Source organism: Ornithorhynchus anatinus, chromosome 2 (genome assembly GCF_004115215.2).
Source record: "Ornithorhynchus anatinus isolate Pmale09 chromosome 2, mOrnAna1.pri.v4, whole genome shotgun sequence".
NCBI classification, from domain to species: Eukaryota; Metazoa; Chordata; class Mammalia; order Monotremata; family Ornithorhynchidae; genus Ornithorhynchus; species Ornithorhynchus anatinus.
This window is the reverse complement of record NC_041729.1, coordinates 165,582,180-165,598,840: the sequence shown is the minus strand read 5'-3', so window position 1 is coordinate 165,598,840 and position 16,661 is coordinate 165,582,180. Positions and strand designations below refer to the sequence as shown.

Here is a 16,661-nt window from a genome sequence, read left to right as displayed (position 1 = left end):
GGGCCCTCCTTCCCCCTTTCGGAACACCTACCCTCTGCTTGCCCTAGAACGATTTCCGTTTTTTCACGTAAAATGCGTGAAAGATGCGCAGTAGCCAACTCTGCGTGCATTGCGAGTGCCCCGCTGTCCTGCGCTTCGCCCCTCCTCCCCCCCCCCCCCCCCAGACTCTGAGCTCGTCGTGGACGGGGAATGTGTCTCTTGTTATTGATGATGATAATAGTAACGGTGCTTGTTGAGCGAGTTGTACTTTCCAAGCGCTCACTACAGTGCCCCGCACACAGTAAGCGCTCAATCAGTACGAAGGAAGTGCTCATTCCGTGCCAAGCGCCGTTCTGAGCACCGGGGTGGATGCAGGCCAATCAGGCGGGAGCGCTGTCGTACCGTCCCGAGCGCTTAGTACGGTGCGCGGCGCTCGGTAGGCGCTCGGTAAATACGACCGACGGGCCGCCTGACTTGCCTTCGCCCGGTTCAGAGCGGGCTCCCCGTGGCCGCCCCCAACCCGGAGTCCCACCAGTAACCGGAGGAGGGTTGGGCGGCGACCGGGCCTCCCGGGACGGCCGCGTCCCCCGCCTCGCGGGTCCGATCCACGGGCCGCCACCGGCGACCCGTGCCGGTCAGTCCGGCGGCGGGATTCATCGAGCGCTTCCTGCTGGGCGCGGAGCCCCGGACCAGGGTCCTGGGCGAGGACAACCCCGCCCGCGGCGGCGAGCCCACGGAGAAGCCGCGGGGCCGAGCGGATCGAGCGGGCGCCTGGGAGGCGGAGGGACCTGGCTCCGCCGACCTCGGGCAAGTCGCCTCATTCTCTGGGCCTCGGTTTCCCTCATCGGGAGAGCGGGGATGGAGGCCGGGAGCCCCACGCGTGGGCCGGGGGCCGGGTCCGACCTGATCAGCTTCGATTCGTCCGGTCGTTCGATAGTATCGCGCGCTCGCCAGGTGCGGAGCGCTGTGCCGAGCGCTCGGAACGTACGGTTCGGCAACGGAGACGGTCCCTGCCCGGTGACGGGCCCGCGGTCCGAACGGGGATCGGCCCCAGCGCTCGGGAGAGTGCCCGGCACGGCGTGGAGTGTCGGTGGCGGCGCAACGCGCTTAGGGCGGCGCCTGACGGATCCCGTGATCGTAACGATAATCAACAAGGAAGCGCCTAACGGATACGATCGTCTATTCGGTTGTATTTATTGAGCACTTTACGCAGAGCAGCGTGCCGAGCGCTCGGAAATTACAGTGCAGCGAGAGGGAGAGATGACAGCGGGCCCACAGCGAGCTCCCAGCCCGGGGGGAGAGACGGACGTGGATGTGATCGTCACCGGACGTCGGTCGAAATAAACGAAACGGGAGATGGACAGAAGCGGCGCGGGGCCCGGGGGGGGGGGGGGGGGGGGGGGGATGACGGAAGGGAGCGGGAGAAGGGGAGGGCGCGCGCGGTCCGGGGAGGCCTCCCGGAGGAGGCGGGCCCGCGCTGAGGCTCTGAAGAGAGGGGAGAGGCATCGCCCGGTGGATACGAGGAGGGAGGGAATTCCGGGCCGGGGGCCGCGGGCCGGGGGCCGGTGGTGAAACGGGTGAGACGGAGGCAGAGCGAGAAGGGTACAGGCCGGGGGCCCCGTGCGGGACCGCGGCCGCGTCCGACCCCGTGTGCTGGTGTGACGATGATAATGACGACACCTGTTCGGCGCTTATTACGGGCCGAGCACCGTCCTGAGCGCCGGGGTGGACGCGGGGTCCTCAGGCGGTCCCGCGCGGAGCCCGCGGTCCTCATCCCCGTTCGACGGACGAGGGGACCGCGGCCCAGAGGCGCCAAGCGGCTCGCCCGAGGCCACCCGGCCGACCGGGGGCGGGGCCGGCGTTAGAACCCGTGCCCTCTGACTTTCCACCGAGCCCCCGACGTGTCGGCCCCGGCACTTAGTAACGATGTTAACGTTGAGCGGTCGCCGTGTGCCAGGCGCTGTTCCGAGCGGTGGGGTGGATGCGAGGTGATCGGGTCGTCCCACGGGGGGCTCTCGGTCTCGGTCGCCGTGTGTCGGAGGAGCCGGGGCCCGGAGAAGTGAAGCGGCCGGCCCCGGGTCCCACAGCTGACGGGCGGCGGGAGCGGGATCGGGACCCACGACCTCCGGACTCCCGAGCCCGGGCTCTTGCCGCCGAGCCGCGCCGCTTCACGCGGGTTGAGTCGTATTTACTGAGCGCTCGCCGTCCGCAGGGCACGCGTTCGGTCGGTCGCGTTCGTTGAGCGCTTACTAGGTGCGGGGCACTGGACTGAGCGCTCGGAGCGGACAGTTTGGCAACGGATACGGTCCCTGCCCAGTGACGGGTTTACGGTCCGACTGGGGGAGACGGGCGCTGTACTGAGCGCTCGGGAAAGCGCCGCCCGGCGGGAGAGGGAGAGAGGGTCCCCCCAGCGGGGACGGGAGGGCCGCGCCCCGTTCCCGATCCCGATCCCGATGGCGCTTCCCTCCGGCGTCCGGGAGGGTCGGCGCTAGGGACGACCACCGGGTGGCGCCACGAGCCCGGAGACGGGGCGGCTGCGGGGCCCGACCCCCGCCCGCTTCCCGGATCCCGGCTTCCCCCCGGATCCCCCCACGGAAGCCTTGGCCCCGCTCCTCGCTCCGCGTCTGACCTCCCTCCCTCTCTCCCTCTCTCTCTCAGGTACGCCATCGTCCGCTTCAACCAGTACTTCAAGATGAAGCCCGAGGTCACCGCGTTAAAAGTGCCCGAGTAGAGAAGAGCCGGCGGCGGCGTCCTCCGCGGCCCTGTAGAGAACAGATGTCGGAAAGCGAACGTTTGTCCCCGTTCTTTCGTGTCCGTCCGGTCATCCTTCTCTACACGCGGCCCGCCCGATAGCGAGCCCCGTCGGGGAAGCGTCTGCCTCTCCCCTCCCCCCTCCCCCCGCCCTCCCCCGGCCCCCCCCCCCCCCCCGCCTCCGCCGCGCCGCCGTCGTCCGGCGGGAGCGGGGACGGGAGCCCGGCGAATCCGGAAGGGGCCGGCGAGACGGCGACTCGACCCCTTCTCCTCCGTCCGTCCGTCTCGGATCGTCTGACCCCCTTCGTCCGTGCGAATTATTTATTGCCGGTCCGACCCGGTCCCGGCGCCGCTTCGGCGACTCCCCGGGAGGTCCGGGCGCCGCGGCCGGCTCCGGGCGGGTCGGCTCCCGGCCCGCCGGGAGGCGATCTTCCGGAGGCCATCTTCGACCTCGAGGGAGGTCTCCCGGCCGGAGCGTCCGGCCGCGGGCGGGGGCCTCTCCCCGGAGACGCCCGGGGCCCAGGCGACTCGGCCGGGACGACTCGGGGACGCCGGCTTGGGAGTCGGGGCCCACGACCCGGGGCCCCGTCCTCGAGTCGGCCGACCTCTTCCCCTCCCCGCCCCCCGCGGTCGGAACCGCCGGGGAAGACCGCCGGGAAGGCGGACTTCCCGTGCGGGAGGCGGACCTCGTCTCCGGGGCCCGGGGCGTCCCTCGGCCGGACGCGGAGCCCCGCCGGCTCCGGGCGCGGTTGGCCGGCTCCTCGCGGGTCCCGTCGCGCCCGGAAGCGTGGGGGGGTCGAACGAGTCGTTTCTGAAACTTGAAATTCCGTCAGAGTCGGGAACAAGAGGGTGTCGTCGAAGTCCACCCCTCCGCCGTCCGCTTTCTTCCCCTTTCCCCTCGCCCTCCTGGCTTATTTTCCTCTATGTAGTACCGAGAACCCAGTAGTCCTAGACCGTCTGACTTTTGGCGGGGCGGGTGGGGACGGGGGATGAAGGCTCGATACGCAGAGCGGCTGTGCGGGGATATTCGGGCTTCCTCGGATCATTCGCGCCTGTTGTCCCCGGGAACAGCCAAATTCCCAAAATGTGAATTTAGAGGAGGGACCCCGGCGGTGTGTGAAGGAGGGTTCGGGGAGAATTATTTCCGCTTGGGGGGAGCGGGGCGGGGGGGGGGGATGGACTTGTGAAACCGTCTGTGTACCTTGAGGACGATCGCGCTGGCGGTCAGACGGTCGATTTTTGTGTGTTTTTTTGGTGTCTCTTTTTGCCGAAGGAAACTACTGACAAGCTTTGCACTCGGAGGTCAGCGAAGTGCCCGCGTACCAAGTCGGCACGGCCGACCGCCCGCCCTCAGAGCCCGCCCCCTTCCCCGCCCGCCTTCCTCCTTCCCGAGGCCGTCGGCGGTACGGGATGTTCCTCCCGGATTTCTTATCGTCGCATCCTCGGTCGGGCCACACGTTTTCCCCGGGCGTGGCTCGCTTAAGATCTTCGGGGCTCGCGGCTCGAAGGAAGAGACAAGCCCCACCGCCCTTTCGCCGAAAAGGCCCTTGGAAATGCGCGACCCTCCGTTCCGCGAGGAGCGTCTTCCGACGGCTCTGTGCCCGTAACAGTGTTAGACCAAGATTCCTTTTCCTACCTCCCCGGACTTCTTATCCGCTTAGTTTAAAAACGAAAAACAGACAGACACCCCCCAAAAAACAACAACAACAACAACAACAACAGAAAGGCCCTAAAAAAAAATCAACCGACCTCAACCTATAAAGTAGCGGGAGGTCGATCGTTGCCGTCCGCTTCAGGCGCTAGTCGCCCCCGTGAAAACGGAGTTAGAGCTTTCTTTCCCTAAATTCAGGGATCTCCGAGTCGGGGGAATCGATGGTGGCGGTTTTTCCGAACCCCGGTCCTAGAGTCATTTCGTTGGTTTAGAACAGGGGAATTAAAACGGAACACTGTGTTGTGTATAGGGCGTTCTCGTTCCTCCGCGATGCTAACCGTTTAAGGGATCCCAGAGGGAGAAGGGAATCTGAAGCCCGTAAGGCCCGAGGCCGCCTCCCCGGGACTTGCCGAAATGCTAATCCCCGTTGCCTTTTTCTGTTCCGGGGGGCGGGGGGGGGGGGGGAGGCTTGAATGTCTCCGCCAGACAACTCGGCCCAGGGTGAACCTGAACTGTAAATACCACGAGAGTTGTTAGGAAGATGACATTCCTACGTGCACAACGCGAGTCGAAAGGCCTTTAGCGGCCCGGGAGCTTTCGGAGAAACAGCGTTGAGCAACTGACTTTGTTTTTTCTGGTTCTTCTCCTTCCCCTCGCGACCCACCGAAACGATCGGACCCGGTTAATCCTACGGCTTCGTATTTCTGTTGGCGGCGTGGTTTCTTTCACTTCGGCCCCCCGCCACCGTCCGTTTCCGGAAACCTAAAGTCTCGTGTGCTTTCGATACGCTTGCGCTGAAGCTGGGATTTGTGCCCCTTCTTCATTTTTATTTTATTTTATTTTTTTTCTGCGAAAACCGGAGCACAGAAGTCAGGAACCGGGTCCGATCGGCGCTGTAAATACGACCGTGTACATAACCATTTGTAAATGAGCGTGAAATGTCCCTCGCACTTACGAGCTTGTGGATCGCACTGTATCCTCCCTCCTTTTGTAGAGATCCCACTGTAAAGAAAGATTCCCCCCTCCCCCCCCCCCCCCAGCTCCGTGACATTTTTCCGTCTTCGCTTCCGTCTGTTCACCCGGCCGGACGTCAGGGTTCGGCCGAGCCCGGTGGGGCCGCCGGGAGCCGGCGGGGGACGGGGCCGGTCTCCAGATCGCGGCCTCCCCCCGCGATGGGCCTCGGCCGAGGGGCTTTAGCGCTTGGGGAGAGAAGAGTCGACGCGCTTCGGGCCTAGGGAAAGGAGGCGGATTAAATAGCGGAAGGGTCGGCCCGCCCCGGGAAGCGGACGCCTACTGCTCTATTCCAGGGGGAGAATTTCCCGCCCCCCCCCCCCCCCCACGGGCAGACGTTCCCTGGGTCAGATGAAGTCCCGGACCCGTCCTGCCGAACCCCCGCCCGTCGCGTGACATAAATGTCGTTAATACCGAGCCCTCCCCAACCGACCGAAGACCCTAGTCCGGGGGTCCGGGCGCCGCAGAGGAAACGGGGTCGTCCCGTAGGGTTTCGGCCCCGGGGGACGCCTCTCGGCGCCCTCTGCGGATCCCCCGCCCGCCGGGGGCAAGGCCGATTCCACCCAGGCGGGCTCGACTTCTCTTTTAGACCTGCCTTGGACCGCCGTTTTAACCCGCGCCGCCTCGGAGACAGAGTCGAGCTGTTGGTGTAACGAAGGATTCCCGGGCCACGGGGAATCGGGGGTGCCGGGGTTTCCCGGCACACCGGGAAAGCGGGGCGACCCGACCCCCCTTTCGGGTCGCGTTCCGAGGAGGGGGGTCTCGAGGCGGCCGCCACCCGTTCGACCTAGAGGGGCCAAGACGGCCGGAGCGGCCGGCGGGAGGACGAGACCGAGACAGGGCCCCTTGGATCTGTTTTTCCCAGCCTCATCCTCTCCGAGCGGGAAGGGCTTTGCCCCGACGGCGCGTCTCGTTAAACCGACGACCCCGCTGACTCTCGGTCTCGCGATTCCATCCGCGGGGGGGGGGGGGGGGACGGACGGCGAACGGCCGCGTCCTGCGGTCGTCGGCCGCGCGGGAAGGGAAAGACGGCCGGGGCCGAGGAGGGACGCGGCGCTCCGACCCGAGACCGGCCGGACCGCCCTCGAGGGGGTCGGCGATGGGCCCGTCAGACGAACGCGGGGCTCCGAGATTTTAGTTCCAAGCCTTTAAGAGGCCCACCGCTCCAAGCCACAACGTGGTAGAGTCGCTCTCGATCTCGGTCGACGCGAGAGGTCGCGGCAGGTTCGGGCGGGAATGCTTTACGGCCACCCTGGCGACGGGGCAAACTCCGGGGTCTCTCTCGGCCTCCGTCGCCCGCTACGTCAGTGGAAACCCCAAGGGGCGCTCGGTCAAACCATTGGCTCAAGAAAAGTACTCGAGCGTCTTGAAGAAAAGTCATTCCGTTCCCGGGGATCTCTACAAAGCCGGGAAGCGTTGGAGGAAGGGGGAGGCGGTGAGAAGCGTAGGGAGAGGAGTCTTCCCTCGGGGGCAGCCGGAATCTCAGCGGTTGGCCCCGTCTGCCCGCGGCCCGTCGGAGCCCGTCCCCCGGGCTTCGAACCGCCGGCGGAGCTGCCGGAGCCCGGAGGGCCGGGCCGGGCCGGGCCCCGCCTCCTCACGTTGGCGGAGGAGGTGCCGACCCTACCTGGAGTCCCTCCTCTCCCCGTCCCCGAGCTACCCGAGACAGTCAGTCGCAGCGGTCGCGGGCGGCCGCCGGCTTCGCCGGCTTCCCGAGGCGGGGCGCGCTCCCGGGGCCCGGAGGCGAGCCGCGCCGCGTCAACCGCCCGGCCCCCGTCCCGAGGCGACGTCCCGCCCGGAGCCGCCCGGCCCCGCCGGGACGCGAAGGGCGAGACCCCCGAGGACGCGGCGGCGGCGGCCGCCGCGCGGGGTCCGTGCGGATCAGTCCGACCGGACCCGGGGGGGACCCCGCCGGCCCCTCGGCGCCTCCGGGGTCCTCGGCCCGAAAGCCGTCGGGGCCCGCAGACGGCCGGCTCCGAGGCGGCGGCGGCTTTCCGGGCGCCGGGCCGGAGCTCCCGTCTCCCGCGTGGGCCGGGGGTGGCGGTGGAGAGGGAGGGAGGGGCGGGCCGGGGCGACGGCGGCGGCCCGATGGAGGCGGCGGCCGGGCGGAAGCGAATCGGGAGGCGGGGACGCGGAGGCTGGGATTTGTCATTTACTGAATGTGAACCGTAGTCGTGTTGCTGCTTTGTACATATATATACCGTAGGTGCCGCAGACGGCCCCGGCACCGGAAACGTATCGATACCTCTCGGCCAAGACGGCGGCGTGGGCGTCCCGGGTCGGACCCGGGCGTCCGGGGACCCGTCGATCCGTCCGCCGGCGGAGATACTTCCCGTTTTATGTTGCCTCCCTTCGGGGTTCTCGATTTCATTTGGACTCTGAAGATTACCGTTTATTTAAGTCGGAATCCGTTGTGTGGATCAACGGGGGGCCCCGAGTGAAGAGAAGTAAACCGTTAACCTCATTTATGTTAGCAGATGAAGTCGGCCTGTACCATTCTGCTCCGTGTTCATAAACTTTTATTGCAGTCGATTGTTTCGGGTTTTGTTCTTGTTTTCGTTTCTCCCCCCCCCCCCCGCCTCTTTTGGATAACAGTGATGTTCGAGCTTTATCTTCTGTTGTAATAAGACCGTTCGTCATTAAGTAATTGAAGGAATGTATCTTTTGGAAGAGATTTCTACCCTGTAAATAAATGAAAACTGGTCGTGACAATAAAGCTGAGTTCTAACGGCGTGGAGCGTGCCGGTTTCTGGTGGTCTTGCTCTCCAATGACGCCCGCGGTCACCGAGGGCCCTTCGGCCGTCCGGGTTAGCGGACGCCGGCCCCGTCGACCGGGGATTTGAGCCGGCCCCTCGGTCTGCGGAGCCGGGCTAAAAAAGCGTGTGCTGATCTCCCACCAGAGGCGGGGCCCCGGACTGGACGCGCTAAAACACAGCGAGGATCCGTTCCCTATCCACGAGGAGCTTCTGTTCTTACGGGGAGGAGCCCGACTTCAGAACGTTGGCGGTAACCGAGGGTACGGTCGAATGTGTGCGCCCGGTAAGGATGGGTAAAGATAAGCATGTCGGCATCTGTTAAGCGCTCACCGTGTGCAGAGCGCCGTTCTAAGCGTCGGGCGAGATACGGGGTCCTCGGGTGGTCCCACGAGAGGCTCACGGTCTCCGGCCCCGTCTTACAGATGAGGGAACTGAGGCACGGAGAAGTGACCTGCCCAGAGTCACACAGCTGACAAGTGGCAGGGCGGGGATCCGAACCCGAGACCTCCGACTCCCGAGCCCGGGCTCCTCCCACCGAGTCACGCGGCTTCTCTCGGGTATTTAAGGTCTCGCTCGGTATTAAGCGCTGAGGGTGGATCCAAGCAAATCGGGTTGGACGCGGTCCCTCTCCCGCGTGGGGCTCACGGACCCCATCCCCATTTTACAGATGAACTACCCGAGAGACAGAGAAGCCGAGCCACTCGCCCAGGGGCCCGCGGGGGACAAGTGGCGGAGCCGGGATTGGAACCCGTGACCCTCCGGGTCCCGGGCCCGGGGTCCGTCCGCTGCGCCGAGCTGCCCCTCGAGCGAGTCGGTGTAGGCCAATTCAGACGCGCCGGAGCTGGCCGGGGGACGTACGGGTGCGCGGAATCCAGCGGGGGACTCTTCCTGGAGGAGGTGGGCTCTCGAGAGGACCCGGGGTAGGAGGGGAGGCGGGGGGCGCCCCCGCGGACCCCCCCGCTGGAGGGAGGGAGGGGAGGGTCCCCCGGGTCGGGGAGGCAGGAAGGTGGGCGCCGGAGGAGCGGAGAACCAGTCCGCGCCGTGCTCCCTCCCTCCGGGAATCACTCGACTGCCCCTAGTAATAATCAGTAATTGCGCTTTTTAAGCCTTTACCGTGTGCCGGACACCGTGCCGAGAGCTGGAGCGGATACCGGCGTTTTGGGGCGGACACGGCCCCTGTCCCGCGTGGCCTCACGGGCTCTGATCCCCACCGCGCGGAGGGGGAGACCGAGGCCTAGAGAAGCGAAGCGATTGGCCCAAGGCCACCCGGCAGACGAGCGGCGGGGCCGGGATTAGAACCCACGACCTCCCGACTCCCAGGCCCCCCGCTACGCCGTGGCAGACCCTCCTCGGCTCGCTCCTCTCGGGGTCGTCGGTTCGTTGGGTTGAATTTATCGAGTGCTTGCCGTGTGCGGACGACTGTGACGATAACGATGGCATTTGGTCAGCGCTCGCTACGTGCAAGGCGCTGGATTACTAAGCGCTTGGAAAGTACGACTGAGCCACAAAGAGGACGGAGCGCCCGCCGGCGGGTGGGGACGGACTGAGACGGGAACCCCCCGAGGAGTCCGGCCGGGGATCGTTCCTTCATTCATTCAATAGTATTTACTGAGCGCTTACTGTGGGCAGAGCACTGTACTGAGCGCTTGGGATGAACAAGTCGGCAGCAGATAGAGACGGTCCCTGCCGTCTGACGGGCCTACGGTCTAATGGTGACAGAACCCACACCTCTCCTCCCCTAATCATCATCGCTACGGTACCTGTTAAGCGCTTACTCTGCGCCAAGCACTGCGCTACGCACTGGCGGGGGATACGAGTCGATCGGGTTGGACCCGGTCCCCTGTCCCACACGGGACTCACGCTTAATCGCCTGGTTTCTCTGTGCCCCGGTTACCTCATCTGTAAAACGGGGATTAACCGTGAGCCTCCCGTGGGGCAGCCTGACGACCTCGTATCTCCCCCGGCGCTCGGAACGGCGCTCTGCACGTAGTAGGCGCTCCACAGGAACCGACGTCGTTGTTGTTGTTCCCCGTTTTACGGATGAGGTAGCCGAGACAGAAGTGAAGCCGCTTGCCCAAGGTCACACGGCAGGCACGTGGCGGAGGCGGGACTAGAACTCAGGTCCTTCTGTCGCCCAGGCCCAAGCTCTGTCCCTTGAGCCACACGGCCTCCCTCCTAGTCTACCCCGGGAGCCTCGGCTCCATTCCCTCGCCTGCCTCGCGTTCTCTGAGGCAGGCGTGGGGCACTGAGGGTTTCATATAGCGCTTAAATAATAGTATTTAAGTGCTTACTATGTGCCCGGCACCGTACTAAGCGCTGGGGTGGGCCGGATGCGTCCCTGCCCCACGTGGGGCTCCCGGTCTCGATCCCCATTTTCCAGATGAGGCCACTGAGGCCCAGCGAAGGGAATGATTTGCCCGAGGTCACACGGCAAAGTGGGGGAGCCGGGATTGGAACCCATGACCTTCTGGCTCCCAGGCCTGTGCTCTAGCCACCTCACCGTTGGCTTATCTATCTGTGGTGTTTGTCAAGCGCTCATTAGGCCACTGTTTTAAGCGCTGGCTGGATGCAATTCCCGTCCCGCTTGGGGCTCGTAGTCAAGTAGGAGGGACAGCGGATATTGAATCCCCGTTTCATTGATGAAGAAACCGAGGCACGGAGAAGTTGCGACTTGCCCGAGGTCAATGCGGATGGGTGGCAGGGCCGGGATCCATCAGCTGTATTCACCGAGCGCTTACCGTGTGCGGAGCCCCGTACTAAGCGCCTGGGAGAGTATAATATCGGACGCGTCCCCTGCCCACACTGAGCTTACGGTCTAGAGGGGGAGAAGGACGTTCGTATAAATGGTCACGGGTTCGAATCCCGGCTCCGCCACTTGTCAGCTGTGTGACCGTGGGCGAGTCACTTCACTTCTCTGGGCCTCAGTGACCTCATCTGGAAAATGGGGATGAAGACTGGGAGCCTCCCGTGGGACGACCCGATTTCCCTGCGTCTCCCCCAGCGCTTAGAACGGTGCTCTGCACATAGTAAGGGCTTAACAGATACCACCATTATCATTATTATAAATGAATAAATTATGAATATGGACAAAAGTGCTGGGAGGGGAGACCGACATTCATTCGTTCGGTTGTATTTATTGAGCGCTTCTTGTGCGCGGAGCACTGTACTAAGCGCTTGGGAGAGTACTATATAACGACACGTTCCCTGCCCACAACGAGCTCACAGTCTAAAGCGGGAGGCAGACGTTAATATAAATAAATAGGACAGAATTAAATGTATCTAGAGATATAATCTATATATACAGATGTCATTTTCCCATTTAATATATGTGTGTGTGTATATATATATACATACATATACACGTGTGCTGAGGGCCTGGGAGGGAGGAGGAGGAGGATGATGATGTTGGTATCTGTTAAGCGCTTACTGTGTGCCAAGCACCGTTCTGAGTGCTGGGGGAGATACGAGGCGATCAGGTTGTCCCAGGTAGGGCTCACGGTCGTCATCCCCACTTTACAGGTGAGGTAACCGAGGCGCAGACAAGTGAAGTGACTTGCCCAGGGAGCGAGTCAGGGCGGCGCCGAAGGGAGTGGGAGAAGAGGAGAGGGGGGGTGCAGTCAGGGAAGGCCTCTTGGAGGAGATGGGCCTTGGATAAGGCTCTGAAGGGGGGAGACTCATCGTCGGATTTTGAAGTGGGGGAGAGGAATTATCTGTGGGATATGAGGAGGGAGGGCATTCCGGGCCAGAGGAAGGATGTGGGTGAGAGGTTGGAGGTGAGATAGAAAAGATAGATAAATGAGGGAAAAAGGGAGCAAGTCAAGGCGATGCAGAAGGGAGTGGGGGATGAGGAAAAGTAGGGCTTAGTCTGGGAAGGCCTCCGGGAGGAGGTGGGCCCTCAGTAAGGCTTTGAAGGAGGGGAGAGGAATCGTCTGGGGGATTTGAGGGGGAGGGCCCTCCGGGCCGGAGGCGGGCCGGGCGAGACGGGGGCCCGGGGAGGAGGTTGGCATGAGAGGAGCGGAGCGTGCGGGCCGCCGGGGAGGAGGAGAGAAGGGACGGGAGGGAGGAGGGGGCCGGGGGGCTTTAAAGTCAATGGATGGGCAACCGCCGGAGTTTCTTGGGGAGGGGGACCCGTGGCCTGAACACTCCTATGGAATTCTATGGGATGCGGGCAGCCCAGTGAAGTCCGGACTGGCATGGGGAGAGACAGGAGGTAGGGTGGTCAGCAGGGAGGCTCCCCCGATCAGACCGTGCGCCCGTCAAAGGGCGGGGCCCGTCTCTATCTGTTACCGATTTGTCCATTCCAAGCGCTTGGTACAGGGCTCTGCACATAGCGAGCGCTCAGTAAATACTGTCGAACGAATGAATGACGCCGTCATCGAGGTGGGAGAGGACGAGCGCCCGGATTAACGTGGTACCGGTTTCGACGGAGAGGAGAGGACGGATTTTAGCAGTTTCGTGCCGATTGAAACGATAGGATTTAGTGACAGATTGACTGTGTGGGTTGAACGAGAGAGGAGTCGGGGACGGCGCCAGGGTTACGGGCCGGTGAGACGGGAAGGACGGTGGCGCCGTCTACAGCGATGGGAAAACCAGGAGAAGGGCGGGGCTGGGTTGGGAAGATAAGGAGCTCCGCTTTTGACTCGTAAAGGGTGAGGTGACGACGGGACATCCGAGTAAAGATATCTTGAAAGCCGGAGAGATGCGAGACCGGAGAGAGGGTGTGAGATCGGGACTGGGAGATGGAGATTTGGGCATCGTGATAACTAATGATTATGGTATTTGTTAAGCACTTGCTATGGACCAAGCACTGTTCTAAGCGCTGGGGTAGATACGAGGTCATCGGGTCGTCCCGTCCCCCCCCCCCCCGTGGGGCTCACGGTCTTCATCCCCGTTTGACAGATGAGGTCACCGAGGCCCAGAGAAGTTCTGCTCCTCCCCCTCCCCCCTTTCCCTCCCCTAAGCACTGTGTTCATTGTATATATTACTTATTATCCTATTTATTTTGTTAATGAGGTGTCCATCCCCCGATCCCATTTATCGTGGGGACGTCGCCTTGTTTCCGTCTCATTCGGTTTTGCTCCGCCGTCCGTCTCCCCCGATTAGACCGTGAGCCCGTCGTCGGGCGGGGATCGTCTCTATCTGTTGCCGAATTGTATACTCCAAGCGCTCAGTCCAGTGCTCGACGTAGTAAGCGCTCAATAAGTACTAGTGAATGAACGAATGAATGAAAGTGGCTTGCCTAAGGTCACACAGCAGACAAGGGGCGGAGGCGGGATTAGAAACCACGTCCTCCGATTCCCAAGCCGGGCTCTTTCCATTAAGCCACGATGCTTCCTCATGGAGGAGGGAGTCGAAGCCGCGGGAGCGGACGAGTTCTCCGAGGGAGCGGGTGGAGATGGAGAAGGGAAGGGGACCCGGGACCGGGCCCCGAGGGACCCCCACGGTGACGGGGCGGGAGGCGGAGGGGGAGCCCCCCGGGGAGACGGAGGAGGAGAACCGGGAGGGGACGGGGTCAGCGAAGCCGAGGTTGGCTAACGTTTCCGGGAGAAGGGGGTGGGCGGCGGTGTCCGAGGCAGCCGAGGGGTCGAGGAGGAGGAGGGAGGAGTAGAGCCTATTGGATTTGCCCGGGAGGAAAGATTCATTCGTTCGTTCATTCAATCGTATTTATCGAGCGCTGTACTAAGTGCTTGGAAAGTACGCTTTGGCAACGGAGACCATTCATTCATTCAACCGTATTTATTGAGCGCTTACTAGGTGCAGGGCACTGTACTAAGCGCTTGGAATGGACGGTTTGGCAACAGATAGAGACGGTCCCTGCCCAATAACGGGCTCACGGTCCAGAAGGGGGGAGACGGACAGCAAAGCAAAATAAGTAGACAGGCATCAGTGGCGGTAATAATTATTCTGATGATAATTTTGGTATCGTCAAACGCTACGTGCCAAGCACCGTTGTAAGCGCTGGGTAGATATGAGGTCATCGGGTTGTCCCGCGTGGGGCTCACCGTCTTCATCCCCATTTGACAGATGAGGGAACTGAGGCACAGAGTAGTGAAGTGACTCGCCCAAAGTCAAGCAGCAGGCAAGTGGCGGATCCGGGATTAGAACCCACGACCTCTGACTCCCAAGCCCGGCCTCTTTCCACCGAGCCACGCTGACACGCAGATCATTTGTGACCTTTGAGAGGGCGGTCTCTGCGGCGCGAAGGAGAGGATCGGAGGGGGTCGAGGAGAGAATTGGAGGAGAGTTCCTTAGGTCAGGGGGTGGAGGCGACTGACTCACGGGGTTTGGAGAGGAACGGTAACAATTCTGTTACCGAATTGCCCATTCCAAGCGCTCGGTACAGTGCTCTGCACATAGTAAGCGCTCAATAAATACCACTGAATGAATGAATGAACGGGAGGACGGAGACGGGGCGACAGCGGGAGGGAGCCGAGGGGTCACGGGAGGGTTTCTTTTAGGACGGGGAGACGTGGGCATGATGGAAAGCGGTGGGGAAGAAGCCGTCGGAGAGCGAAGAGTTGAAGATGGCAGTTAGGGAGGGAAGAAGGGAAGGGTTTTGATGAGGTGCGAGGGAGTGGGATTTGATGTGCGGGCGGAGGGGGTGGATCTGGAGAGGAGGCGGGAGAGCTCCTCTACGGATCCGGCTGCAAAATATGGGAGAGTCGAAGAGGGCGTGGCTCAGTGGAAAGAGCCCGGGCTTGGGAGTCAGAGGTCATGGGTTCGAATCCCGGCTCTGCCACTCGTCAGCTGCGGGACCGTGGGCGAGTCTCGTCACTTCTCTGGGCCTCAGTTCCCTCATCTGGAAAATGGGGATTAAGCCCGTGAGCCTCATGCGGGATTAGACCATAAGCCCGTCAAACGACGGGGACCGTCTCTATCTGTTGCCGACCTGTTCATTCCAAGCGCTTGGGACAGTGCTCTGCACATAGCGCTCGATAAATACTGTTGAAAGAATGAATGTGAGACAACCTGATTACCTTGTATACCCCAGCGCTTAGAACGGTGCTCTGCACATAGTAAGCGCTTAATAAATACCAGAAAAAGAAAAAAGAGGGGGCCGGAAAGGGGAGGGACTTGGGAGGGACCGGGGTGACTTGGGGGAGCTCACGCCTGATGGTGTCAATTTTCCTACCAAGGTAGGTGGGCAGCTCATGGGGGGGCAGGGGGGAGGGGAGGCGGGGGGACCCGAGGCCCGAGGAGGGAGTTAGACGCCCGGACCAACTGGCGAGGGCGATGGGCACGGCTGACAATAAGGTCGGAGAAATCACTGTGCCGGACCGAGGAGGCAGAAGGTCGTGAGTTCCGATCCCAGCTCGGCCGTTTGTCTGCCGCGTGACCTTGGGCAAGCCACTTCACTTCTCTGGGCCTCAGTTCCCTCATCTGTGAAACGGGGATTGAGACTGTGAGCCCCACGTGGAACAGGGACTGTGTCCAACACGATTTGCTTGTACTCACCCCGGCGCTCAGTACAGTGCTTGACACATAGTAGGCACTTAATGCAGTGTGGCTCAGCGGCAAGAGCCTGGGCTTGGGAGTCAGAGGACGTGGGTTCTAATGCCGACGACTCCCCTAGTCTGCTGTGTGACCTTGGGCAACCCACTTCACTTCTCTGTGCCGCAGTTCCCTCATCTGTAAAATGGGGATGAAGACCGTGAGCCCCACGTGGGACAAGATGATAACTTGTATCTACCCCAGGGCTTAGAACAGTGCTTGTCATATAGTAAGTGTTTAACAAATGCCATCGTTATTATTATTATTGTGATTCCCTGCCCACAACGAGTTTATAATCTGGAGGATCTTACAGGCTTTGAAGCTGGAAGGTCGCTGGAGTGAATAATAACAACAATAATAACAGTAGCGTTTAGTGCCTGGCACACAGTAATTGCTTAACAAATACCATAATTATTAGTAAGCGCCTACGAACGAATGCCGGAGCAGTTGTTAAGCGCGTGCAATGTGTCAAGCACTGTTCTAAGCACTGGGGTGGGCACAAGGTTTTTAGATTGGACACAATCCCTGGCCCACGTGGGGCACGCGGTCTTCATCCCCCTTTTACAGCTGAGGGAACTGAGGCCCAGAGAAGTGAAGCGGCTCTCCCAAGGCCACACAGCAGTCAGGTGGCGGAGCCGGGATTAGAACTCATACCCTTCTGACTCCCGGGCCACTACCTCATGCTGCTCCTCTGGGCCTCGGTTATCTGTAAAATGGGGATGAAGACTGTGAGCCCCATGTGGGACATGGACTCTGCCACTTGTCTGCTGCGTGACCTCGGTCTAGTCACTTCACTTCTCTGGGCCTCAGTTACCCTCATCTATAAACTGATTAACTCGTATCTACCCCGCCGCTTAGTACAGTGCCTGGCACGATATATCAGAGTTAGTAGACACGTTCGCCGCCGATCAAGGAGCTTTCGATCAGACCACACAGGGAAGCGGTAGAGCCGGGATTAGGTCCTCTGACTCCCGGGCCCGACTTCTTTCTATGTCGCGCACTTTCTATTTTAATAATAATAATGT

General features: G+C 62.0%; 1 protein-coding gene across 1 annotated transcript in view; it reads left to right on the top strand.

The window, feature by feature from the left end:
• ETNK1 (ethanolamine kinase 1) overlaps positions 1-2,769 on the top strand; it is a 47,831-nt gene extending 45,062 nt beyond the window's left edge. Inside the window, exon 8 of the mRNA XM_029054583.2 lies at positions 2,638-2,769. Coding sequence (XP_028910416.1) covers positions 2,638-2,710 — 73 coding nt within the window. The 3' untranslated portion in view covers positions 2,711-2,769. The remainder of the gene's footprint in view (positions 1-2,637) is intronic.
• Positions 2,770-16,661: the final 13,892 nt, after the last annotated feature.